General features: G+C 38.1%; 2 protein-coding genes and 3 non-coding genes across 5 annotated transcripts in view; all 5 read right to left on the minus strand.

Annotated features, from left to right (window-relative positions):
- The window catches only part of MSH4 (mutS homolog 4), a 98,152-nt gene extending 86,954 nt beyond the window's left edge, over positions 1–11,198 (minus strand). The window contains exons 1-3 of the mRNA XM_022581067.2: positions 9,075–11,198; positions 6,125–6,307; positions 73–233 (exon numbers count right to left, since the gene is read on the minus strand). Of these exons, the coding sequence (XP_022436775.2) occupies positions 73–233; positions 6,125–6,307; positions 9,075–9,468 (738 nt within the window). The 5' untranslated portion in view covers positions 9,469–11,198. The remainder of the gene's footprint in view (positions 1–72; positions 234–6,124; positions 6,308–9,074) is intronic.
- Positions 11,199–11,312: 114 nt separating this feature from the next.
- RABGGTB (Rab geranylgeranyltransferase subunit beta) lies at positions 11,313–18,921 on the minus strand. Its single transcript, XM_022581069.2, is given in 11 exon segments — positions 11,313–11,597; positions 12,000–12,092; positions 12,094–12,125; positions 12,128–12,149; positions 13,796–13,921; positions 14,487–14,597; positions 14,676–14,728; positions 15,574–15,679; positions 16,825–17,022; positions 17,664–17,771; positions 18,825–18,921. Coding segments are annotated over 11 exon segments (993 nt in total). The 5' UTR covers positions 18,828–18,921; the 3' UTR covers positions 11,313–11,456.
- On the minus strand, positions 16,605–16,676 carry LOC115801857 (small nucleolar RNA SNORD45). The gene has a single exon (XR_004022220.1). It is a non-coding gene; the product is annotated as a small nucleolar RNA SNORD45 (small nucleolar RNA).
- Positions 17,305–17,387, minus strand: LOC115801859 (small nucleolar RNA SNORD45). The gene has a single exon (XR_004022222.2). It is a non-coding gene; the product is annotated as a small nucleolar RNA SNORD45 (small nucleolar RNA).
- LOC115801858 (small nucleolar RNA SNORD45) lies at positions 17,943–18,021 on the minus strand. The gene has a single exon (XR_004022221.1). It is a non-coding gene; the product is annotated as a small nucleolar RNA SNORD45 (small nucleolar RNA).
- Positions 18,922–27,949: the final 9,028 nt, after the last annotated feature.

Below are 27,949 nucleotides of genomic sequence, written 5' to 3' on the forward strand. Positions count from 1 at the left end.
AGGAAAGCACTGACTTGAAAATCTGCAAAGTGCCCTCTAGATGAACCATTTTCTAGGAGTATAAATACTTACCTTTGCATATGTTGTGTTGTCTGCAAACTGAGATAATATAATTTGTGGGCTTTTTAAATCAATACTTGCCATTCCTATTTCACCTCTGGCAAGTCCTCTCCCTTCTACAACAGCTACAATAACTGATGGAGAGTGTGCAGAAACTGCAGATGAGGATGTAGCTATTAAAAAAAATTTTTAAAGAAAATGTATAAACATTAACAATACTTTCTAGTTCTTTCTCATAAAATCTCAAAGCACCAAGTGTAGGACACAGCTATTACTATCCAAGAAAAAAAATCTCATTTTGCTCATCAAAATATATCTTTCCATATATCCGGACCAAATAAAAATGTTAATTCTCTATTTTGCCAAAACTTAACTTCACATTTAGAAATAATAAACTTATACATTGTCTTATTTTGCATTTTATTGGAATGGAATGAAGTCATAAAGAAACACTAAATTTGCAATCAGAAAACATATTATTTATCTTACCTTGTCATTTGAGAGCTATATGAATTTGAGCAAATTATTTCATAATAAATAATCATATATCACAAAATATAATGTTAATACCTGCCCTACCTAACTCAAGAGGTAGCTGAAACGCTCAAATGGGATAATAATATATATCAATGCATTTTATAAAGTATGAAACATTATATGACTATAAACTCCATTTATGAGATATCTGTGTAATGCTGGATATTTTATTAATGTGCCAAGAATGTTCCAAGTTCTTTACTTGAATTAACTTTACTTCTCATGATTCTATCAACAGACATCATTATTTTCTCCATTTGCTTTTCAGGAGACTGAAGCATGAATGGAACTGGTAGAACTTGTATACAGGCAGCCTGGTTCCAGACCTGGTGCTCTTAACCACTACATATATTAGTGATTTTGAGATCTATGCCTGACAAACCATAAATATTCAGGTAAGTAGTTTAACATTTCTAAATTTACCATTTCTTTATCTGTAAAGTGGAAATACCAAACCTTTTTAACAAAGTTGTTATATAAGAATTAAACATAATATAGAAAGGTTTAATAAAGTATTTGAAATTATAAGGCATTATTCATGGATAACAAAAAGTCAGACTACTAAACATACCTAAAATTCTATTTTCAAAGAAGCAAAATTGTCTTTTATCCCCTTTGCAACCTTTCAATATACCTTTTCTCCCCTCCTCACCCTCCTTAATCTAGAATCCTTTTTTCTTTTCTATTCTGTTATAACACCTACAAAATTATTTTTACATTTATGCTATCTTAGTCAGTAGTCAACTTAAGAGTTCATTTAAAAATCTATTGTGTCTAGATCTCAGAACCTTTTTTGCCATTAAAGCCTTGTTATACATGGTGATTGAGTTTATATTAGATCTATAGAAGTCAATTTAAGTTCTGCAATTGAATATGACCTTCCCATTCTTAACTGGAAACTTAATATCAAGTTTCAGTACTTGGAAATTCAGTACACACAGAAGACATCTCCCTTAAACTTTAAAAGAACATTTACGCTGTTATCCCTCTGTTATAAGTAATACTAAAATAAGCATCAGAGTACATAAAGCTTTTTTCTGGGTCTCTTATCATTTCCCTAAATTGGCTCCTTATAAGTCAAATTACTGAAAAAAGGAAAACCATCACTTTTAAAGGATCTCACATATATTGCCACATTTCTTTTCAGGATTGTACCAACTTTTAATTCCATCATCAGTATATGAGAAAAACCAATCTTACTGAATCCTTACCATTACTAACTTCTGCAATGTATTATTGTTGTTATTATTATTATTAGCTAGTTTAATGGACTGGTGCTTTAAATGTGTATTTTTTTAAATTACTATCAAAATTGAATTTCACTTAATATATCCATTTGTTTTCTATATTTTGAGATGTTTACATCCTTTTTGCACAATTTTTACTAGGTCTTAATGTTTTTCAACCTGTTTCTTTGAGAATCTTGTAAATCAATGACAACAACTTATAGTTGCTACCAATCTTGCTATTTTTGATGTCACAAAGATTTTTGTTTTTGTATAGAAAGTCTTTTCCTTTATAATTTCTTCCATTACTTTTCTGCTACGAAACTCCTCCTTCATTGAGACATTTGATATTCACTACTATTTTCTTCTAACTTTTTGAGTTGTTTAGTTCATTTTGATCTCTCATTTGGGCAGAACTTTGAGCAGTACATTTGGTTCTCCACCTTGTCTGGCTTGTCTGGAATGAAAGATAACCAGAAGTACAGACTTAGACTCATTCATGAGCAGTTGCTAATGGTTTAGCTGAATGGTCAGAGACTTGGAAGGAACAGAACTGGAAGATAGTGACAAGGAAAGTTGGGGAAGAGGTATGTGGATGGATCTCTTAGAACGGGCATAGACTTTGAAAATATTTGTCTCATGTGTATGCTCACCAAAGGGCATCCACTGTAAAGGAGACTCTTGATAACAGTGGACAAAATGATACACCCTATGATGTCAATTAGCCTCTTTTCCCAGCCACCAGTGTTTCCTTAATAGACCCATGAACAAATCGGCCATGGTGGCAAGAATGGAAACTATGCATCAGCTCAACAACGTGAACTTCCTCTTACGAAGGCTGACCTGGTTAACCCCTCTGCTGGCCAGCAGCAGAGATCAACATAAATGCCCCATACAGTACCATTCCCCAGAGGGACAACATACCACCTGATGGTAGGTTGATTACACTGGATTTCTTCCATCAAGGAGGGAGCAGATATTTGTCCCCACTGGAAAAAACACATATTTTAGATGCAGATTTGCCTTCCTTGCCCACAGTGCCTCTGCCAGCATCACGATCTATGAACTTACAGACTGCCTTATCCACCATCATGGCATTTCACACAGTATTGCATCTGATCAAGGAACTCACTTCACAGCAAAAGAAAAAAATGCATCAATGGACTCTGGCCCATTGAAACAACTGGTTTTACCACATACCCCATCACACAGAAATGCCTGGCTTAGCTGAAAGGCAGAATGACTTACTGAAGACTTAATGCCAATTGGAAGACAATATCCTAAAAGAATGGGGCTCTGTCTTACAGGATGCAGTTTATACTTTGAATCACAGATGCTGTATTTCTCATAACCAGAATACACAGGTCCAAGAATCAAGAGGAGGAAATAGGAGTGACTATTCTCACTTCACTATTATCCTGATCAACCCACCCAAAGAATATTTGCTTCCCATTCTGGCAACTTTGAGCTCTGCTGATTTGGAGATCTTAGTCTCCACAAGGTTATTGGTTCCACCAAGTGACACAGCAATGATTCCACTGAAATGGAAGATGAGATTGCCAACTGTCCATTTTAGGCTCCTTATTTATGCTACTGAACCAATAGGCAAAAAAAGGGGGGGGAGGGGTCATCTATGGATGGGGTGGTTGCTCCTAACTGCCAAGGGGATATCATGTCGCTATACACAATGGAGGCAAAGTGGACTATATATGGAGCTCAGGGGGTTAAGGCAGCGGTCCCCAACCTCTTTTGGCACTGGGGACTGGTTTCGTGGAAGACAATTTTTCCATGGATGGGGGAGGGGGTAGGTTCAGGCGGTAATGCAAGCGATGGGGAGTGATGGGGAGCGGCTGTAAATATAAATGAAGCTTCGCTTGCTCACCCGCCGCTCACCTCCTGCTGTGCGGCCCAGTTCCTAACAGGCCATGGACAGGTACTGGTCCACGACTCGGGAGATGGGAACCCCTGCTCTAAGGCACCCCTTAGTATTTCCAATAGTAAATGTTAATGGAAAACTACAGCAACCAATAAGAGGCAGAATGACCAAGGACTCAGACCCTTCAGGAATGAAGGTCTGGATCATTCCACCCGTATTGCTGCAGGTAAGGGAAATAGAATGGGTAGTGGAAGGAAGCCATAGATATCAACTATAACCTCGTGACCAATTACAGAAATACAAACTGCAGGGCTTCCCTGATGGTGCAGTGGTTGAGAGTCCGCCTGCCAATGCGGGGGACACGGGTTCGTGCCCCAGTCCAGGAAGATCCCACGTGCCGTGGAGCGGCTGGGCCCGTGAGCCATGGCCGCTGAGCCTGCGCGTCCAGGGCCTGTGCTCCGCAGCGGGAGAGGCCACAACGGTGAGGGGCCCGTGTACCCGCCACCGCAAAAAAAAAAAAAAAAAAAAAAAACAAACTGCAGTAGCTTTGGATATTTTCTCTATGCTTTGTTATATGCATGTTTATTTGTATAAACTAACCATTTTTCCCTCTTTTCACTTTTAAAAATTTATGCACAAGTTATTGGAGGTTAACTTTACAACTTAGTCTTTAAGTAACACAATATTCAGTGGGACCACGACTGAATTTGAGATAATTAATATGCAATGACTGTTGGGACTATGAATCTTCTCATTTTAGGAAAGAGTGAGAACCCCCTCACTTGTAAGTACAGATGTATACATCCTGTTAGGTAGAAACACAGAGTTATTTTGTTGTTGTAAAGGAATCCAAATGTGTGTAGAATGACATATATGGACATTGAATAGCCAAAGGAGTTATGCCAGTTATCAATTTATTGTCACTCGGCTCCAAATTCACACTTCAATGTAAGCTCTGCAACAGTGGACAGAATTGCTGTATATTTCTCCTTTAAAGTGTGCATAATGTATTCTCCAATAAAGATGTTTAAAAGAAAAGTGTGCATAATGTTAAGTTTTCTCAATTGAGGGCACTGGAGGGACCTTGCATGATGAAGGGCTCTCTGGCAGTTTCCACTGGGTCAGCAGTGTAGGTATGAGGACATCTGGTGGTGATGTGCCCAGCTACATACCCAGAATGTGCTGTCCTCTGGCAATCACACAACCGCAGCATGGCACGGTAACAATCATCTTACAGCCCTCTCAACAGAGATATCCTGCATTCCAGGCCTCCCGCCCATACTAATTCCTTCGGCTCTTTCACTCTCTATTCAGTCTGTCTCCCATAGTCCTCTTGATGCCACCACCCCTCCTAACAGGGAGACTGTGCGCTCCAGGCCTCCAACCCACACCAGAGCCCACTCCCATTGCACAGCCATGTTCTAGCCACCAGCTATAGTTCACCCACCCTGCCCGCTTCCTGTTTGCCTGGCCTGGCAAATCTGCGGTCACTACTGAAATTGCCATTCAGTATTCACCTTCTCCAAAGAGGTCAGTACCCCAGCGTTGGAAATGGGACCCAGAAGGGGGCCACTTCCAAGTAGGACCTCTTAGGAGTCCCCTTAGCCCTAGGGTGCCTCATAGAGTTTCCTTATATCCTATAGTTACTCTTTTATGAGTTTAATAGTTCTTCATATTAAATCTTCCCTGTTTAAATTATTGTATGGTTCTACTTCAGATTGTATCTTCACTGCTACAGTCTCTGTCTTCATGGAGTTTATAGTCCAGCAAAAAAGATGGACAACTTAAAAAAGATAATCAACCTCATTTATAACCAGGAAAATGCAAATTCAGACTATAGTTAGGTAGTATTTTACAGCTGCTAGACTGGTAAATATTAAGGAGTCTGACAGTACCAAATGCTGGATAGGATACAGATCAACAAGAACGCTCATATATTGCTAGTAAGAGTGTATGTTGGTAGAACCACTCAGAAAAACAATTTGTCATTATTTTGCAAATGTATACATTCATATATCTTTGAACCAAGAGATGTTTATACATGTAGACCTATTTCACCCATTTTCCCCTCAAGAAAATCTACATTTAGATAAATTCTAAAATTTAAGTATTAAAAAATCATTCAATAGTATTATCAGGATCAACTTTTAGATTTAAGCAAACGTATAGAAGGAAGGGCTTTCTTTCTTGTGCTTTTTTTGTCAGAATGATAAAATAATGTAGACCTGCATTTTTTAACAAACAATATCACAAACTATGTAGACTTATTAATCCAGCTTCAAATTGTAGATATGGCTAAATTGATGTATTTATCATTCAGTCTTCCATATTAGTTACAAGTAACTTCATATTAACTTAACTACTCTAATATATAATTTTTAAAAGTTTCAAAAGATCAATTAGGCCAATATTCCACTCACTTTACCTGAATATTCCATTTGCAGTGTCCAACTTTTATAACCTGGTCTCTGGGGATTTCCAGCAGATAATGGAGTTTTTAGTATTTGAGGATAATTACTATCTCGCGCAGAGGATGAGCTTGTACCGAGAGTAAAATGTGATGCAAGTGTGTTTTCTGCATAAGATCTTTTGTTTGTAAAGTATGAATCTAAATTCAAAAAAAATTAAATATCAGTTCTTAAAGATTCCAAATTATGCAATGTTGTACTAATTCTTATAATCTCTATAAAACTTCATCTGATAATGATTTTTTAGTGTAACAAATTATGACAAGTTTAACATTACTGATAAATAATCTTGTACTAAAGTATAATGAAAAGTGCTTGCTAATATGTCTTTTTCTTATACAAGTTGACTGAGACTATTCTTGGTAAAATCACAAACTACCTTCTAATCTTCAAATATACCAGATATATTTTCTTTGTATAGTAATTATAACACATCTTTTCCTCTGTTGACCTCTTCATTGAAACTGTCTCCTCCCAGGTAACTGGTGTAGAGTTTTAGGCTCACTTTGATTCAGTTCCTTGTTTAGTTACTTACCTGCTGATGTAAGACATTACCTATTTTATAGGGTTGTCATAAAATATGAAGGAATGTACATAAACAACCTAGCATAGTGTCTTGGCACATAAGAGGTTTTTTTGTTTGTTTTTTACTTGAAGTATAGTTGATTTACAATGTTGTGGGCACACACAGAAGTTCTTAAAAGTATATATTGGGTCTCTTTTCTCCTCTTCCCCTTGATTTCCATGACAACTCTCTATCTTGATTCTCCTTAAACCACTTCTTTTTAGTTTCCTTTGCCAGGTCCTTTTTCCCTCTGTCTGACTCTTGACTGTTGGCTTCCCAAGGTTCCATACTTTTTCACTTTCTCTCAAAATCAAAATTATACATTTTCTCTGGGCATCTCATCTATTATTTTGGTTTCTATTAATATCTATTTCCTGACAATTCTCAAACCTTCATATACAGCCCTAACTCCTCTCCAACACTATAAACCATGGGGTGGCAAACTCCCTCTGTAAAATTGGGACAAAAGAAAAATCTACCTTGCAGAATTATTGTGAGGATCAGAGATACAAAATGCCAAGTAAGAAGCTAGAACAGAGTAGTGCTCGTTAATTAGTGGATGTTATTACTGTTGAAAAAGCATTTCACGAAGGGGGGATTATACTGACAACGTAAACATGTATGTTGCCTTGGAGGAACTGCAAGTAGGTCAGTTAGGTTAGAAAGTAGGGTAATTATTAAGAAATGATAAGAGATAAGACTGCAAAAATTGAAAACAGATCCCAAATGGCCTTGGATGTCCTGATAAAGAATATGATTTAAAAAAAAAAGTATGATTTTTTTAACTGCAAATACAGAGTCACGGACTGAAGTGCCAAGTGACATAAGATTTTCATTTTCCGGGACCTCCCTGGTGGTGCAGTGGTTAAGGATCCACCTGCCAAGGCAGGGGACACAGGTTCAAGCCCTGGTCCGGGAAGATCCCACATGCCGCGGAACAACTAAGCCGGTGCACCACAACTACTGAGCCTGTGCTCTAGAGCCCATGAGCCGCAACTACTGAGCCCGCGTACTGCAACTACTGAAGCTTGTGTGCCTAGAGACCGTGCTCCACAAGAGAAGCCACTGCAATGAGAAGCCTGCACACCTCAACGAAGAGTAGCCCCTGCTCGCCACAACTAGAGAAAATCCGGCATGCAGCAACGAAGACCCAATGCAGCCAAAAATAAATTAATTAATTTTAAAAAAGAGAGAATTAAAAAAAGAGTTTCATTTTCCATATAACTCTAGCGACACTGTAAGTAAGCTTGAAAGAAAGAATACTTAGGAGTATGAGGCAATAACTCAGACATAAAATCATAAGGGCCTGTAATGGCACAGAGATAGAAAAGTACATAATTATTTAAAAGATAAAGTCAGATAGAATTTAACTATTTGGATGTTATGAGTGAGGGAATACTCAAATTATTGGTCTCCTAGGTTTAAGATTTAGAAAACCCAATGACTGAGATAAGTAAGAGAAACAGGTTGAGGAGCTGCAGAGAGATGAATTAAATTAATCATATAGTGAGTCTGAGGATTTCCACTGGTTCCTCACCAGAAACTTCAGAACAGACTGAAATAGGAATCTGGAGCATAGATGAGATCTGGGCTGTGGTGATAGTCACACCCAGACAGAAGTGGCCTAGGAAAAAACCTCCAAGAACAAACCAATAATTTGGGAACTAACAAAGGTAAGCATAGTTCTCTGGAAGGCAGGAGAAAAACAGGGGAGAGTGGAATCAACGAAAGCAAATTAAGACGGTTTGAGAAGACCGGTCAAGAACATTAAACACAGTGGAAAGGTCACACAAGATGAACCGAAAAGTGACCACTGAATTTGGCATTTGTTACCTTATCATTGATTTGCAATGTTGTCTGGAAAAAAAGGTGATGGTTTTGCCATGGAGAGTGACTGAATATAAAATAAACGAGTTGAACTCTCCTTGAAAGACATTTTTCAGACTAAACATATCATTCACCTCAATTAGATAAAATGTTAAATCTGGTCTGTTTTCACGGCATCCTAGAAGGACTTGGTGAGTTAAGCTCAGGAGCCGAGAGGTTCAACCACTTCTATCACCAAACTCACGCACAAATTCAGGCATCTGTCATCAGGGGCAGAGAGCTGGGACATCACACCGGACGTTAATGCAACCCGCCTCAGAACCGAGCCACCCGCCATCACAGCCTTGTAATGAAACTAATTTGAAGTAGAGTCCAGCCCTTTAGTCACTCAGAAACACTAAATTCCCGGAGCATCCCATTCTCATCTTCCAAACAAACCCCAACTGATACTTCTCTGTGGTAACCACCAACCACAGCTCCCTGAGCCTCCGGGAATTCACACAACCGCTCCTTGCCTTGAGCTGGCCGCGCGCTGGGCGGGTGCCGAGGGAGGCTGCTGCTGCCGCTCCGGTCGCCCGCCGCTCCAGACGTGCCTGGAGGGGAGGACGAAGAGGCGGCCTGGGCTGAAGGACATCTCTGAGGAGTCTCCTGGAGTCCGAAATTGTAGCGGGGACCCTGGGACCGAGCCTCTACCGAGGAAGGGGAAACTGCAGGGACAGAAGGCGAAGCTGGTGGGACCTCAGGCCTCAGCATGCTCATAAGCCCTCTCAGAACACCCCTCCGCAGGGCCCAAAGGCAGAAGCGACGCCGGGAAAAGTGCGAGTATGGTGCGCAGGCGCACGAAGCCTCATGGCGCAGGCGCAGAGCCCGTGCTGCAACCGCCCACCTTCCCCGCCCCTCCCCCCCCATCCACACAGAGGAACGTACTTCCACGCGTTCCGGTCCCGTCACCTCCCACAGGATTTGGTCGAGCTAAATGTAAGGTACAGACCTCCTCAGCTGAAAGGAATTCTGGGCCCATCAATCCAACTTGGCAGACCCATTATTCGCACTGCACCTTATTTCCTTATCACAAGGTATTTGGGGCTAACATATCGCACATACCTCCAAATACACTAGTTTCTTTTTAATTACATAAACTGTCATCACTGTGCACGCAGTGCCTGTGATAGTGGAAACAAATTTAATGCTCACACAGTAGTACAAACCATTTAACATTGGTTTCCTGGCTAAAGAGCCACTAACCCCTTACAGCTTAAATATTCACAGGGCTGTTATCACTGCAAGATTGCCCTTCACCCAGTAAGCATATGGCTGTGTGCACAGTATAGGAGGAACCAGGTTAAGAAGAGTTATCTCTTGGACAGTTTCCTCTCTCTCAATTTCTAGTACTGGGTTTTCACACATAGGTATGAACTGGTTAAGAGCAGACTACAAAAACTCAAACTAGCTTTACAACAAATGACCTTTGGGAAATTTTGTGCCTGCTTACTTTTCTTGAATACACAGTAATACCAACTTCGTAGAGGTGCCAGGATTGAAAACAGAATACTCTGGATACTATTAGAAGAAATGCATCACTCAATTCGTGCAATTGTTAATACGTCAATAAATCAGGTTTTCATAGAACAGTTCATCCACATGCAATGACTGCGGTCCTCAAAACTCCAACTTCCAATGACAGCACTTAAATAAAATTATGTTCCATCCAATGACTTCCAAACCTTCAGAAACAAAATACTGGCAAATGCAACTCAAACCCTTCAAATTAGTGAACTGGTAAAAAACAATGCTAGGGCTTCCCTGGTGGCACAGTGGCTGAGAGTCCACCTGCCGATGCAGGGGACACGGGTTCATGCCCCGGTCCACCCGGTCCGGGAAGATCCCACATGCCACGGAGCAGCTAGGCCCGTGAGCCATGGCCGCTGAGTCTACGTGTCTGGAGCCTGTGCTCCGCAACGGGAGAGGCCACAACAGTGAGAGGCCCGCGTACCGCCAAAAAAAAACAAAAAAAAAACAATGCTAGACATTTCAATCTCACATTGGCCAAGTGTTGAGAATCATCACTACACACATGTAAGAAGATTCTCTAACTCTTACACAGGGTATTGCAAAGACACTTGAGCAAATTTCAACTTCCATCAAGAAAAATGTTCATTAAAATACTTCATTTTCACCAAGAACATAAAACTCTTATAAGAGATTAGCTGTGGTCTCATCTTTCTGAAAACACAGTTAACAAAAAAATACTGTGGCAACTATCAACTTGTGTTTCCTTACTCCGCAGGGAAAAAAGCCAACAATCTCCCTTGGCATTCTGACATAAAATATTAGAAAGTGAGAATATAGTCCAGATTGCAATCCTATTCCAAGATGGTGAATTGTCACTTACTTAAATCACTTTGTAACCAGCTCAGTAACCACAAACATATGAAATATTCCCAAATTTCAGCCATTTATTTTTTTCATCTTTTAATTTCTATGGGGTTCATCAATTCTTTATCAGTTAACATTCTCATTGACAAAGACCAATTTATATTAACTATAGTTATATATAACATATCAAGGGAGTACATGGGAAAATCAGAACACAAGACTTCATCAGCTAAATAGAGTTCAACTCAGTTTGCTGTTATGGAGACGAACAAGATAAATACATTGAAGCATAAACAAAATATTACGCTCAGAATAACAGCATTCCAGAAGAAAACGGAAAGCTGAAAGTACAATAAAGGTCTCTAATTTACAGTATGTATAATTATATAATTTATTAAAATCAACACAATTCACGTACAAAATATTAACATGGCAGCCATTAAGTTTGTTAAGCACTTCAAATACTGAAATGTTAAGACAGTAAAACTACACTAAGCAACTTTTGCATCAAGGGATCTAACCTAGCTCACTAGTTCAGGCTGAACATTCACTCTCCGAAGTATTTCTTCAGGCATGCAAAAAACAGGGCTAACAGGTTTAATCTGTTCTTCTCCCAAAAGTGACAATCCAGCAATTCCAAATAGAGTATGAAAAGGATCTACCTATTAAAAAAAATAAGAATTTATAGAGTATTACAAAATGAAAACTTCTAAAACCCTGCTTCTGAACAATGATTATACTGGAGCCTATTGTATTCCCTTTATTTGAACATATGCTTAAAGTTTTCTGAAATAATGGTTTCAAATTGTGTTTTTAAACACAGAACCTGGTCCACACACTCATTTCTTGGCAATAAGTGACCAGAAATTTCTGTAAACTTGTTTTAGATCTTTCATATATTCTTAAATGACAACTATTTAAAAAGCATCCCTTCAAAGCAACACTTGGAAATACCATCCTTTCCCCCCACCCCCCATTCCTAATTCTGGAAACTTAGAACCCTTAAAACACAAAGCAACACTGAAAATTTTAACTGTTACATAAACAGTCACAAATATACTTGCCATATCTCCTGGCCTGTCCGCAAATCCTCCCGTTTCTTCATCTTGACATGCTAAAATGAAACTGCGCAGTTTCTCTCTGTCAATCCAATGAAGCCTTCCAATTATCTTTAGGGAAGCCAACACCCACCAAGAATAGCACACATCTGGTAACTAGGAGGAAAAAGCCACAAGTTGCCTCAATTTTACTTTCTGGCCCAAATATTGGGGGTGGGAAGGGAATCAAAGGATATATTGACAATGCAGTGTTTGAAACACTAAAGTCCATAAATACAATTGCTTAGAATTAAAGATAATCACTGTTAAAGAGAAGACCAAACACTCCATTCCATAGAAAACCACGCTGAATGTTTCAGTTTCAGTACTCAGTGATAACCATCCATCTACCTTATCTTCTATTTGCAATGAATACCTAAATAAGCCCCTTAATCCAAGAATCTGGTGGTAAGGCTCATGAGATCTATGGTACTATATGTTCCACTGCCTTAGGTAGAGCATTTTCAATAAGTGCTGTCCAAGCAGTACACAACCTGCTTAAAAAAAAAAAAAAAATCACCCTGGCTCCTCAAATCATGGTAACTCAAGAAATGCAGAAGTTCCCACCTCAGACCGAATTTCAACAAGATCCTTAGGTGATTCACAGGCACATTAAAAGCTGTCCTAGGGCTTCCCTGGCGGCCCAGTGGTTGAGTCCACCTGCTGATGCAGGGGACTGGGGTTCGCGCCCCGGTCCAGCAAGATCCCACATGCCACGGAGCGGCTGGGCCCGTGAGCCATGGCCACTGAGCCTGCGCGTCCGGAGCCTGTGCTCCGCAATGGGAGAGGCCACAGCAGTGAGAGGCCCGCGAACCGCCAAAAAAAAAAAAAAAAAAAAAGCTGTCCTAGATTTTAAGTGCGATCCTCACCCCCAACCATCTTCTACTTATTGAAAAGCTGCCCAGGTTTTTCATTGGATCTTAACTAGAAACCACTTGTGGTTATTTTCCTACCCATTAACTTATTCAGAAATACTGAGCAAGCAAAATTAAACAAAAATACAATGACCCAGATAAAAGCATCACCATGCTCTATCATATTTTAGGTCAGGGGCTCAGCAGGCTACAGCCACTGAGTCAAATCTAGACCGCAGGAATAGCTTTTAGTATGTGTAAATGATTTTTAAAAATAATAGTTTTGCGATGGGAAAATTATGAAATTCGTATGTGTAACAAGACCATAGGTCAAAGCTAAAAATATTTACTACCTGGTCGTTACAGACCCAATTCAGAGTGTGTGAGAGCTAAACAAATTGGGTTTTTCTTTAAAAATTAACAAAGATTTTAAATAAAAATGTTGTAATCCAATTTTTTAAAAAAATCTTTCATTTGGCAAATCCACTGTCCTTCCCCACCCCCCATAAGTGGGCATGGAGATTTCTGTACAAGATGCATGTGTTAATAGAAGCCTTTGACTCCCAGATATACATAATGCAAAGTAGTTAAGGTGAAAAGCTCATTATCCATTTACAAGAGCAATACTGAGATATATAAGACAAAAATTTAAGTGCTCAATCCAGATTATAAAACTTAAAAAGTTAATCTTGGGTTTCCCTGGTGGCGCAGTGGTTGAGAGTCCGCCTGGCGATGCAGGGAACACGGGTTCGCGCCCCAGTCCAGGAAGATCCCACATGCCGCGGAGCGGCTGGGCCTGTGAGCCATGGCCACTGAGCCTGCGCGTCCGGAGCCTGTGCTCCGCAATGGGAGAGGCCCGCGTACCGCCAAAAAAAAAAAAAAAAGTTAATCTTATGAAACGATAGATACCTTCTCTGGCCTTCCATTGAGTCCACCTGATGGAAGCTGTCGTTCACAAAGCCACCAACCAAGTAAATCAGAATTTACTCGATGCAACTGACTAGTAATAGCCAGGAATCCTGTGCAACAATAGATCTAAAATTACAGACATAAAGTACATGTGTATAATAGCTTTTCAACAGTAACATGGTGATAAAAACTACTTAAATTATTAAAGCTCCATTTTCTATCTAAAAATTTGCTGACAGTAAGAATTGCAAACAAGAACACAATTATTTGAACAAATCCAACACTACTAGGATGCAACTTTGCAATGCAAGACTACTGTCACAATTTCTTCATGGCTAAAAGCAAGCTTTATTTGACAACCATTTACATATACAACATCCTCTGGCACAAGCAAACAGGTCTTGGGGATAGGTAGGGAATGTTTTCACCTGGTTAAAAACTAATTGAAAATCAAAATATATTTTTGGTAATTACGAAACTACTTACGTTTACCTGGGTCAGAGGATTTCACCAACAGGGGACTGCATACAAAGTACACTACTGTAAAAAACGCCTTCCTTAATCAGCAATTAATTCTTATATAACATCCCACATTATATTACATTCAGTCAAATTAACTTGTTATTTTCCCAATTACACGGGTTATCCCTTCAAAACTGACACTACATTTTAATCTAGATTGATAAATTACCTGCCCAGCATGGGATTCAGAACCTGGCCTGCAACCAAATCCACCATCAAAGTTCATACATGATAAAACAAATTCGATTGCCTTTTCCACATTAATAGCATCCAGCTTCCCCTGTAAACAAAATATACCTATTAAATTCCAGAATCATCATGGAAGCTTAATCATTCCAATACAACATTTAAAACTTACCAATAGAGCCAAAGTTGCCACCGCACAAAAAGAGAATCTTGTGTCGATTTCTCCTAAAAATAAAGGGATCAAGCCAAAACATTTTGTTATCAGAGGCTTCTGATCATATTATGTAGTAAAAGTTAATTAAAAACAACATCTGTACAACTACCATGGTTAAATTTCCAAGAGTTCAGGCTTAACATGTAAATACATGTTAGTCACCAGGAGGAAAGCTAAATCTTTAAAAAGTGATCCATAATCACTTACTTTATTTCAAAGGAAACTAAGAACTAGAAAACTGCTTTGTGAAAAATATAAGCAAATAAATTGCTTTCAAAGCCCCAGAAAGGTGACAGAAAGAAAGACTAGTCAATTTCTCAGAATGATAATAAACTTACCCTATTACATAAAAGTAGATTTTCACATCCCATGAAGCAGCTGGTCTCTCCTGCCTGCACTGTATTCAGCCCTAAAGCAGAGATTATCTACATTTATCAAGTCAAATACTATTCCCTCCCTCCACTCAAATATTCAGTAAGTTTGTAAAGTTTTTTTTGAATATTTTCCCCTTGCCAGAAAGTTTTAAAAAAACTTTACAAAGCCACCAAATATTGGGGAAAAAAGTTTCACCTACCTTATCTTTTAGACTGGCCCCCTCTGTTCCAGTACTCCTGTATGCTGATATAACTAGCACAGTGCATGCTGGAACTTCCAGCAGACCATTAACTCCAGTTAGACCAGCTGCTTAGTGGGACCTGAAAAGATGAAAAACTTAAAAATCTCCTGGTAAGTTACTAGCAAAGCCCCCAATTCGCTGAACTTTAAAATTTGCAACAAAGCTTATCACTACAATAAACACCAAAGCAGAACATTTTTGGATTGGTATTTTGGGTGCCATGGATTAAAGGGACATTACCCCAAATATCTCCAGCGAAAGAACCATCTTCTTTCTGTAGACTCTGAACATATTCCACAACTTTATTTACATCAATAACATTAATACTATCATAGAGAGTAAGAATCTGTAACAAAAACAAACCATGGTAAGTAAATACCTCTTCAACACTGGTAAGGTTGTCCTAACAATGTTCTTCCTCAACTACCTTTTAAGTTGTCAAGCAAGCATGTCCTTTTGTTTATGTACATTGTGAACTTTTCTCAAATGTTTACTTCTACTATGTATTCAAATTATAGATATTACCAACAAACACAAACCTTTAACCCCAAAGCATTATTTTTCCATTTATAAATTGTTAACTTAGCACTCTAAGACTCATATATACTAAACTTACATAGATTTTAAACCCTTATTTGTGGATTTTCACTAATATCAAAATCACAGCTAACTCCAAGGAGGGAATTCCCTGACGGTCCAGTGGTTAGGACTTGGCGCTTTCACTGCCACGGGCCTGGGTTCAATCCCTGGTCAGGGAACTAAGATACCGCAAGCGCAGTTCGTCCAAAAATGTAAAAATAAATAAAAATTTTAAAACTCCACGGAAAACAACAGAGTTGTGAAATGACAGAGTATAAACAGGGAACCACAAGCAGCTTGGTATTTCCAGATATTAGATGAAAAGCAAAATGAGACAAAAGGGAGGAAATGGCCAGGCCACGGAGAGAAGCAAATGCCATGCAGAAGTTTGACCAATACAAGAAACAGATGAAGGAGGCTTCTACACATGTGGTAAACAGGCTTTGAGCAGTTTATGTAATCCATTGTGCTATTTGCTGTTCTCTGAATAATGTTCCACATGACATTTCTATTATCAGACAAGACTTATGTAACGTAATCTATTGGGATAGCATAGGTCATGCTGTCTAATAAATAAAAGATTTCAGTGGCTTAACTTCAAAGGATTTTTCTTGCTCAAAACAAACAAACCTAACTCCACTGAGTGATTTTCAAATATTTACATATTCTGAAGATAAACATAATTACCATCGAAGGTCTCAGTGTAATTTTAGAATTTACATCAACTTTGGATTCAGCTAATACATGCCATCACATCATTGACCTTGTACAACATACACTTCATTTGAAAAGGTGAGTAACTTTTTAACATAGATACTGATTTTGTCACGTTCCTGATACCTAGTTTCAATTTCCCCACTCTCACGGAAGAGAATACATCACCAAGACTGCTGAATTTTTATTAGTATTTACCTGGACAGCACTAAGAGTGTACAAAAGATGAGGATCATGTCCAATACTAGCACTTATTCCACCACACTCGTGTTGACAAGACTTAATAAATGTCAGAATCTCTTCTCTATTCATGCGATGTAGCTGTCCCATGAGATCCATTACAGTCAGACCCCAATAGATGCCACTCATTCTCAAATATTCAGACATACAGTATTCCTAAAATACAGAATTACTTTAATGCGTCAGTTTGAATTGATGCCAGGTTAAAGATACTGAACACATGAAGCTAAAGTCATGGTGTTACATGGCCCTAACTCCATAGCTACAAGGTTATGGGAATTCATCAATACTAGATTATTTCCCAACATGGTAAATTTCAGCTCTTTGTATCCTACAGGGGAAAATATTTACATCCAATTAAGTTGTTCATTTAATTTTTTCTAAGATTTTCCCACAGAGGAAAACTGGGAACACCATTCTTCAAGGTTAAACTTTTTCAAGGTCTCAGCGTAATTCTAGAGCTTAAGTGTTATCCCACATCACCGTAAACTCAGGTAATACATGCCAACACATCATTGACCTTGAAAGCATTACCTCAACTACAAAAGTAAATCTATTCCATGCCTCAAAATTCTTACAAATCTGGGCAGGAAGGGAAATCTACTTTGTCTGCCAAAGCCTCTAAATAAGTGTTGGTACAGACCATGGTTAATTCCATTGCCCCTCAACCACAGATACCAGTCCTTGGCACACAGGAGTTGGATACCATTTTTAAGAAACATGGGCCATACTAACCTGCTTATGCAGAATGGCCAACACCTTTAAAAATAAACTTTTCAACATAAAAGTATACATACGTAATCATCTTTCTTTGAGCCATAGGATGCTATATAATCTGCATGCTTCTCCACTAATAGGGTGTCGGGTGCATCTGACTTGATAATAACATCCTTCTGCGGTGTGCCCTTTCACACAAAAAGTTATTTCATAAATTTTTATCTTTTAACGTTTGACCCCGGAGCATATAATCAATACACATTTGAATTCTGATTTCATCTTGCCATATAAAAACTTTCAATTTTAAAAGTATCTGACTAAAAAAGAACTAAAGCCCTCATGAAGATGCAGGTATTTTTCAGGTCTCAGGGTAATTCTAGAGCTAAAGCAGTAATAATCAACTTTAGATTCAGAATACATGCCAGCTCATCATCGACCCAAAAAATTACCTCCGTCTTCATCACTCTTTGCTTATCTTTCACTTAAACAGTTAAGTAAAATAAACATACACTATCAAACTTTACGAATTTAAGACAACATATGGCTTACATGTGGCAAAAAGTTGAAGCATTAAAATAAAAATCTTGCTAGCCCATAATTTTCAGTTAAGTTCTTTAATGAGATTTTATTAATCCTAGAAACTCAGGTTTCAAAGCACCTTCCATGTTCCCCAAAAGTTATTTATCAAGCAAGCAGTCCCTTTAGCCTAATCTTCTCCAGCTCTAGTCTTAGTTTCTACAAGCCCCCAGGTGATGAGGATGCTGCTCTAGTTCTTATTTTAAGTAGGTCACGATCACTACCAATAAGAACAAAGCAGTTAATTTCCTTCACATCCCTTTAATATTTACTAGATCAAGACCACACTATTAATAATTATAAAGATTCTGAACCATATATTCATGGCCAAATGGAAGGAAATATATATGTACATATATATATAGAAGGAAAAGAGAGCTAGCCGGCTTTTTTGAGAGATTAAGTAACCGGGTCGTTGAACCCTGAGGCCCGCCGGATAGGAGGAAGTCTGGCCGCATGTGCAGCCGCGAGATCTGCAGAAAACGCTAAGTAATACTTCACCCTGTCTCTGACTCCTCAAAAAATCTTCCAAGGCCTGTGTCTTAACTCAACCATTCTCCAATACCTAGAAAACAACCCACCGGTGCCTGATCTGCTTAAACATTAGCCTACCCAGTCTCCTCCCGACTCATCTACACAGCAACCCAAAACACTACCACACTCACCATGTCTGAGACCGAAAAGAGAAGTAGGCTTGTCGCTGGGCGGATTTAGGCGGCAAGCGCCTGCGCAGAGGCGTCCTTCAGGTCCCCCCACCCCCACCCCGCGCCCGACATAGCTGACCACACTCCCGCCTGAAGGAAGGAGCAGTTCCATGGCTGCCCTAGGACCCCACCGACTGCTCATAGCTGTCCTCGCTGCCTGCGCCTAAAGTCTCTGGCGCCAATTCTCTCGTCTCGTAAGGTCCGCGGTTTTGTCTACAAGGGTTTTAAGTAATGTGTAAATACCTGAATAACTTTTTTTTTTTAATGTATTTATTTATTTATTTATGGCCGTGTTGGGGCTTCGTTTCTGTGCAAGGGCTTTCTCTAGTTGTGGCAAGCGGGGGCCACTCTTCATCGCGGTGCGCGGGCCTCTCACTATCGCGGCCTCTGTTGTTGCGGAGCACAGGCTCCAGACGCGCAGGCTCAGTAATTGTCGCTCACGGGCCCAGTTGCTCCGCGGCATGTGGGATCTTCCTAGACCAGGACTTGAACTCGTCCCTTGCATTGGCAGGCAGATTCTCAACCCCTGCGCCACCAGGGAAGCCCCTGAATAACTTTTAAGAAATCGTTTATTCTTGGGACTCTTTGAACTTCGAAGATCTGAAATGGCTGGTAATTAATAGAGTTGCACGTAGTTAAGTGTTCAATAAATGTTTTTGAGTGAATGTTAATGAAGTGTTCACATTCCCCTCCTGTTTGCCTTGGCCATTACGACCGACTCCCTCACCTACTCCCCCCACTTCTTTAGGAAGTACTAATATCTGAAATATTTGGAACTGAATTTTCAACAAAGAAACACCAATGTGCCTTTTATGAGCTTTCCACAGAAATCGGATTTACTAGGTGTGTTAACACAGCTGTTTTCAATTGTGCTTTCTTTAGGACTGTCATACTTAAGCATTTTTGAGCACCCATTAGAAAATAATGGCACCACACATCCTTGCATTCCGTAACGATTTGGAGAAGGGTTCCTGACACAGTGACTTATGTGGGTTATCAGTAATTGAGAGAATGTTGGATCTACTGTGATGATAGATTTCATTATTTCGCCCAGTAGTTCTGTTGATATTCGCATTTCTAGCTTGAGGCCACTTTATTAAATGCATATAAGTTTAGAATTATCTATTTCTGCTGAGTTGAGCCTTTTATCATTACGTGATGATTGTCTCTAGCCCTAATAATTTTTATTTTAAAAATTCTGCCTTGTTAAATAGTGTCGATGAAAAATTAATCCGTTGCTCCCAGAAAGAAATGGAAATTTTTATCCGAGCCAAATTTGAGGATTATAACCTGGGAAGAGCATCTCAGAAAGCTCTGAGGACTGTTCCACGGGTTACAAGTGAAGGTACAGTTATATGTTTTTTGAGACAAAGGACTGTACATCAAATGACATATTATTGACAGTTTACATAATCCAGATATAAGTGTCATCGTGGTAGGTCGTGTGACCCCTTACAAGATCAGGAAAGAATGTTATCTTTTAAGGAGCTGTCTTGTTGATGCTGGGAGAATGTTGCTCTTTATGGTTGAGCAGGTATTCCTGCTGATGGGGGAGGTTTGGTTGATGCATAATGCAGATACACAATGCACATTGGGGCACAGCGGAGGCCAAAGGACAGAGAAGAATATCTTTATGTTTAAAATTTTCTTGTCTTGCCTTAAAATATGAATTTTATTTCACAATAGTAATGTAATTTCCCAGCTTTCTTTTGCCTCTAAATCAGATGGGAGAGGAGTGTTGTAGAGTGAGAAAAACCAAGGCAGAGAGAGAAAGGTCATGTCTCCTGGGAAAAGTAATACTCAAAATAAGAATAAGACAAGCATCCTATCCAAAATATAACATTCAGGTCGAGGCAATAACTGCTGAAGTAATGAAAAGTAAGCCTCTCTTCCTACTTTATTAATTCATTCATCAGATATGTACTGGATGCCTATAATGTGCCAAATATTATTTATTCTAGGTTTTGGGGGTACGATGGTGAGCAAAATGGAAATATTTATAGGGAGTATCTGTTCTAGCAATTCTTGTAATCACATTCAGCAATTCTATTTCTAGCTATTTATCCTGCAAATATACTCCCTTGGCTATGAAGTGACATGTGCCAGAATATTCATAGCAGCAGTCTTCATAATAGTAAAAAATAACAAATATTTTAACCATCAAAAGGTGAAATAGGGTTTCCCTGGTGGCACAGTGGTTGAGAGTCCGCCTGCCGATGCAGGGGACACGGGTTCGTGCCCCGGTCCGGGAAGATCCCACATGCCACGGAGCGGCTAGGCCCGTGAGCCATGGCCGCTGAGCCTGCGCGTCCGGAGCCTGTGCTCTGCAATGGGAGAGGCCACAACAGTGAGAGGCCCGCGTACCGCAAAAAAAAAAAAAAGGTGAAATAAACTATGGTGTATTCATTATGCAGCCATTAAAAAGAATGAGGAAACTCTGCAAACATTGTGTGGAAAGATTTACAAAATATGTTAAGTGAAAACAAAAACAGAATGTACCAAACGATGTACCGATGTGCCATATGCTACTACTATTTGTGTGGGAAACAAAGGGAAAAAAATATATGGATATATTTGGGAATGCACAGAACCAAAGCAGTTACCTACTGGAGGAGAAATGGGTGGCTGTGGACAGGATTTAAGGAAAGCTTCTCACTGAGTACTCTGATACTTTTGAAACTTGGTATGTTTTACCTCTTCAAAAAAATAAAAATATCTCCCCTCCAAAGAAAAGTAGCTACATATATATATATATATATATATATATATATATATATATATATATATATATAGCAAGTTCATCTCTGCCTCTAGACCTCTGCTGTCCAATATAGCCACATGGAGCACTTGAAATGTGACCACTCTGATTTGAGATGTGTTGTAAGTATAAAATACACACCCCATTTCAAAGACTTAGTAAGAAAAATAGAAATATCTCATTAATTATTTAAAAGTATTGATTGCTGAAATATTTTGGATATATTGGGTTAAAGTATTTTCTTAAACTTAATTTCATCTGTTACTTTTTACTTTTTTAATGTGACTATTAGAAAATTTTAAATTACACATGTAGATCACCTTACGTTTCCACTGGACAATGCTGCTGTAGTCTATAAGCTTTATGAGAGCTGTAGTGTCTGCTTTGTTCACCATTTCATATATTACACATGTCATTTTGTAAATAAAAGGATTCCTCTTTACCTACAATTTTGTTCAAAGACCATATTGTGACTGACCAGAACTATGAACATAGTTTCATTAACATTCAGTATCTAAACTGTTTCTACTCTGGTTTAACATCTTTATTATGTCACGGAATAGCATTTCCAGGGGACCACAGTATCATATTTTACCTAAGATGCCACTAACTATAAGACACATCCCAATTGCAAAAACATCAAAGGTAGAAAAAAATAGCCAATGGCTCTTAACATAAAACTTACCCAGATTTCTGAGATGTTAAATAAGAAGAAATATGCATTTTGGAATCAATGAAACATAGTAACTGAGTCATTTTTTTAAATGAAGTATATCTTATTTACAATGTTTCAAATTTACAGCAAAGTGTTTCAGTTTTATATATATATTATTTATCAGATTATTTTCAATTATAGGTGATTACAAGATATTGAGTATAGTTCCCTATGCTATAAAGTAGGTCCTTTTTGTTTACCTATTTCATATATAGTAGTGTGTATTTGTTAAAGCTGAACTCCTAATTTATCTCCACCCCCTCCCCCTGCTATAACCTTTGGTAACCATAAGTTTGTTTTCTATGTCTAATTCTGTTTTGTAAATAAGTTCATTTGTATCATCCTTTTAGATTCCACATATAAGTGATATCATATGATATTTGTCTTTGACTCACTTCACTTAATACGGTAATCTCTAGGTCCATCCATGTTGCTGCAAATAGCATTATTTCATTCTTTTTTATGGCTGAGTAATATTCCAGTGTGTGTGTGTGTGTGTGTGTGTGTGTGTGTACACACACACATATACATTTTCTTGATCCATTCATCTGTCAATAGACATTTAGGTTGCTTCCATGTCTCCACTATGAGTCATTTATTTCTGAAATAGCAAATGTAGAAGCAGAATATTACATGCTCCATGCTGCATATTACACTTGTAAAATTATAACCTTCTATATATTTTATGACATCCCTGATTTTTTTTATTCCTCCATTTTTGGATTCACTTCAAGCAAATGAAATCTTGTCTAAAGTCTTAGAATTGTAGGCCTTCTTAACTAAGTAGTTCCAATAATAAAAGGAACTCTGATAGGAAAGATGCAGGTATATAAGGACTGGAATTCTGGAGCGATTTAAGAGAAACTTTCTAAACAAAGTTGTAGATAAAAAACATTTTAAAATGTAAAATCCTGTCCAAGGGACTTCCCTGGTGGTCCAATGGCTAAGACTCCATGCTCCCAGTGCAGGGGACCCGGGTTCGATCCCTGATCAGGGAACTAGATCCCTCATGCCACACCTAAAAGGTCCCGCGTGCCACATCTAATACCCCGTGCAGCCAAATAAATAAATATTTAAAACAAATAAATAAATAAAATATAAAATCCTGTCCTTTAATTTTGAACTATAAAAAAGAGCTTGAAGCTTTAAAAAAAAAAAAGATACATTGAGACATCTAGGTTTTAAGATTTAAATTGGTTGCTAGAAATTGGTTTTAATATATTATTGGTTCCCTCCTTTTATAATGAGTTAAATAAAACTTTTGACATGTATTCACTTTATATTTATATGCATCATGATTTTACCATTTTGAAAATTATACATTTCCTTAGATACCCAAGTACACTCAACAGATAGAGCTAAGTAAACTGCATTGCTTGAGAATGGCACCTCAAGATCTACCCAAGCCAAGGCAGGTCTTTTCTTGGCTCTCACAGCCACTCCACAGCCTTAACTTTTTTGGACTCTATTTATGTAGGTTTTGCCCTCCTTACTGATTTTTTTTTTCACCTCCTTACTGATTTTGTGTCTTGTTATTGTTTCTGCTTCAGGCACAGTTCATAATTTAATCTCATTGGTGGCAATGATTAAGACTATGTTTTTATGACCCACTTGGTGATCTCTGTCTGCTATAGAAGTCTATTTCTCTCATGGGTGAGAAATGACAGAGAATCTGGTTTATTCACTCTTGTCTATGTGTGAGAGCTCTAATCAGTTAAGAATTTAAAGCCCACTGAAAAGAAAAACAGCTTTGAGATCTGGACTGTTGAGTTTATTTTTGGCCTGTGACTGAAGTTGTTGTAGATCTGAAACTTTTAAGTTCTCAGTGTGTCTGTTTGTCTATAATTGAGGAAGGCTTTGCCCTCTTATTGCACATCTATGAAATACTTTCCCACTTCTGAGCAGTGTAAACTAATAAATCAGATTATGCTTCATATTAAGGAACTCTGTTCTGATTAGTTTATAGAGATAAATAGGCACTTATATAAATGGGTTAGTCCCCAAATTAACAGAAAAATTATAAAAATTAACTTCTAATACTTTGAATGAGCTAGACTTTAAAGGAAAACAGTCATTCTGATAAAAACTACTAGCTCAAAAAACATTTTTAAAAATTCAAGTTCACATAGTAAGATGAATCTGTGGACAAATTAGAGAGGTTTGTAATTTGGGTTAAAGAGAAAAACAGCTATGTGTCTTTTTCTCTAATTATCAGTATAATACAAGTATAGTACTATATGTTTAAGTGCAGTTTATTTTTAAATGAAGAGACTAATTAGTCTGGATTTCCTAAACTTTTTATAATGATTTATTGGTCAAATTAGCTAACCTAACACCTAAATGAAGTTTAAGATTTTTGAAAATGTAATTTTGGGTTCCACCATATTGAATCGTAAGTCTAACAAAATTTGTTTATTCCAACAGTAATTATGTTTTGAATTATGTCAGATTATAGATAATTTCCATGATCTTTAGGAAATGTAAAACCTTGGACTGATATTGAATTAATTAATGAATAATTAAATATGCCTGGATTGTTTCTTGGATAGAATATTAAATCATTGATTATTGAACATAATTTTAAGCTTATATACTTTTGTTTCTTACTTTGATATGCTATGGAATAAGTTACATTTGGGTCAAGTTAATAAATATGTTTCTTTTTGCCACTTCAAGGTGTAAAGGGATATGCATAGATATATAAAGTTGTGTTAATATTCATGAGCTTTGCTAAAATGTTCGTGTGTGAAAAACAGTTCTCAATGACCTGCTTCCCAGCTTTCTCTGAAGTAGAAGTTAGTTTCTACAATTAAGTCATAATAATAAGGATTATTATATCACTAGAGTTGGACCAATAGTGATAGAGAAATACAACTATGTATGTGTTTTTATTTTTCAAGAGAAAATGAGTAGTTTTGTTCCAAGTATCGGCTTGTTCTAGAATATGAAAAAGCATTGTGAAGGACAAAACTTTAGGGAAGTGAATTTTATTTGCCTTGGTGTGTAATACCTGAATCTGAAAAAAACACTGGAAGGTGCTAAAATTTTGGCAAAGTTCACTCAGTTTTATGGGGCTTGCTTACTTGGTTTACTGATTGACCCCTTCACCAAAGGTAAAAGGTTACTCTTTACCGTCTGCCTACATACCAGAGATTTTGTCTTAACAGAATAAATTTTCTGTGTTCTATGTGTTGAAATTTTAATACCCTTAATTATTTTAAAAAAAGGAACAAAGTTTCCTCATTTGAGAAACAAAGTTCTGTATAATCATGTTATATTTTTCTGTGTTTATTTTTATTTATTGTCCCTTTAATTAAATAGGTAAACAAGTGTTCTTTCTCAGGAACCTATAATCCTATTTTAAGCAAGTGATCAGATCATCTGACATCTCTTGATTTTGCCTTCTCAAGGTTAAATCTTGAATTTAGAAAAATAAAAATTTCAGGATATATTTTACATCTAAATGTATCTTTGAAATTTCCTGGAGGAGAGGGATTGGGAGGCTGGAAAATAAAAAATCTATTCTTTCACCTCATAAAAAGAAAGATATTAGAAATAATTAAGTTTATTTCATGTGCCCCATATTTCTTATTTACCAACACTACTATGGGAGCTTTATAGAAAAATTTGGTAAATATTTCAGATCGACTCAGCCTTCCATAGCTTAAATTTGTATAGGTAAAATATTATTAATATAAATATGTCCAAAATTGTATACTTTATGAGAAGGCCCTGGAGATTTGTCAATTCTCTTTGTTTCCCTCAGGGGAAATAATGGTTAAATTCTTATGAAATAATTATGCACTATGCTGTAATAGAGATTTGAACTCAATTCCATTCTGATATTATTGGGTATCTATACAACTTTCAGTCTTGGTCATTACAATGGACTGAATGTTTCTGTCCCCCCACAAATTCATATGTTGAAATCCGAATCCCCAGTGTGATGGTATTAGTAAGTGGGGCCTTTAGGAGGTAATTAGGTCATAAGGGTACAGTCCTCATGAATGGGATTAGTGCCCTTATAAAAGGGACCCCAGAGAGCTCTCTCACCCTATTTCTGCCATGTTAGTGTAAAAGAAGTTAGAAGTCTGCAACACAGAAGAGGGCAGGCATCTTGATCTTAGACTTCCTAGCCTCTAGAACCATGAGAAATACATTGTTGTTTAAACCACTCAGTCTATGGTGTCAACTGAAAAAAAACGTACGACAGAAAAACTGCGAGTTGTGTTTATTCAGTGTCTCACTGAGGACTATAGCCCAGGAGACAGACTCTCAAATAGCTCTGAGAAACTGTTCTGAAGAGGTAACGGGGGAGGTCAGTATACATGTGATTGTGGTGAAGGGGGTATGTGCAACCCAGTACACATCTCTGTAGAAGGTTGCTGCTAGACATGAAGAACAGATATCTTAATTAATGGTTTTAGTGCTTTTCTAAGTATGGGAAGATGCAAGAATCCAGGTTCATAAAAAATTTCTCCTGAAAATACCTATTTTTCCTGAAGGTCTGTTCTGTCAGTTTTCCCAGAGCATAGAATGCCTCATTCTACCCTGAATTCCTTTCAGGCTGTGTTGAAGGTCAGTGACTGCAGGGGCTAATAGCTTAATTCTTAACAGAACTGGATGGTAAGTAACATTCTTTAGTTGGCAATGGTATTGTTGTAGCAGCCTGAACTAAAACGGTTATCTACAGATAGTTTCTGTTTTACTCTGATGCTAGCTTGAGGGCTCTGCCTATAGATCTACAGGCCAAAGTTTGTGCATTCAGGAACGGACAGTCTCAGAGCCTCATGGGAAGAATCAGGTGCTTTGAACTGTCAATAGAGACGTCAAAGAATAGTTTTGTGGGTACACATTTCCAAACTGACATAGCTTAGACACATTTCACACCATACCAGTGGACTGAGTCAGGATTTCTAGAACTCTTTTGTCTAGAAGCAGACAGTTTTTTTTTTTTTAATCAATTTTGGTTCATCTTTCTATTATTTATTTACTTTTAAAATTTATTTTTTTTTGGCTGCGCTGGGTCTTTGTTGCTGTGCGTGGGCTTTCTCTAGTTGTGGCCAGCAGGTTCTACTCTTCGTTGCAGTGCGCGGGCTTCTCACTGCGGTGGCTTCTCTTGTTGCAGAGCACAGGCTCTAGGCACGTGGGCTTCAGTAGTTGTGGCATGCCGGCTCTAGAGCACAGGCTCAGTAGTTGTGGTGCATGGGCTTAGTTGCTCCATGGCATTTGGGATCTTCCCGGACCAGGGCTTGAACCTGTGTCCCTTGCATTGGCAGGCAGATTCTTAACCACTGGAAGCAGACAGCTTCTTGAAAGTAGTTTACTGATCCAAGATCCAACAGAGCAATTACAGAGAACTGAAGGGACCAATGAGGGAAATTTAATCATGGTTACTTGTTTGGAATATTGTTTATGCAGTTGTTATGTTCTATTTTTATGGATATGTAAGGAAGCCCTTTTTAATTCTTAGGCTATCTCTAGTCTTCAATTTAGTAGATTCTGCTTTTGTAAACTGGAATTTTAAAATGGTATCTGATTCTCACTGTGTCCCCAGAATTTAGAAACATTTACTGAGTCTCCTTACATTTCATGGCAATAATCAAAAGGAAT

The sequence above is a fragment of the Delphinapterus leucas genome, chromosome 1 (assembly GCF_059928025.1).
Source record: "Delphinapterus leucas isolate spDelLeu-1000000601 "Yukka" chromosome 1, BTC_Dleu_Yukka2, whole genome shotgun sequence".
NCBI lineage: Eukaryota > Metazoa > Chordata > Mammalia > Artiodactyla > Monodontidae > Delphinapterus > Delphinapterus leucas.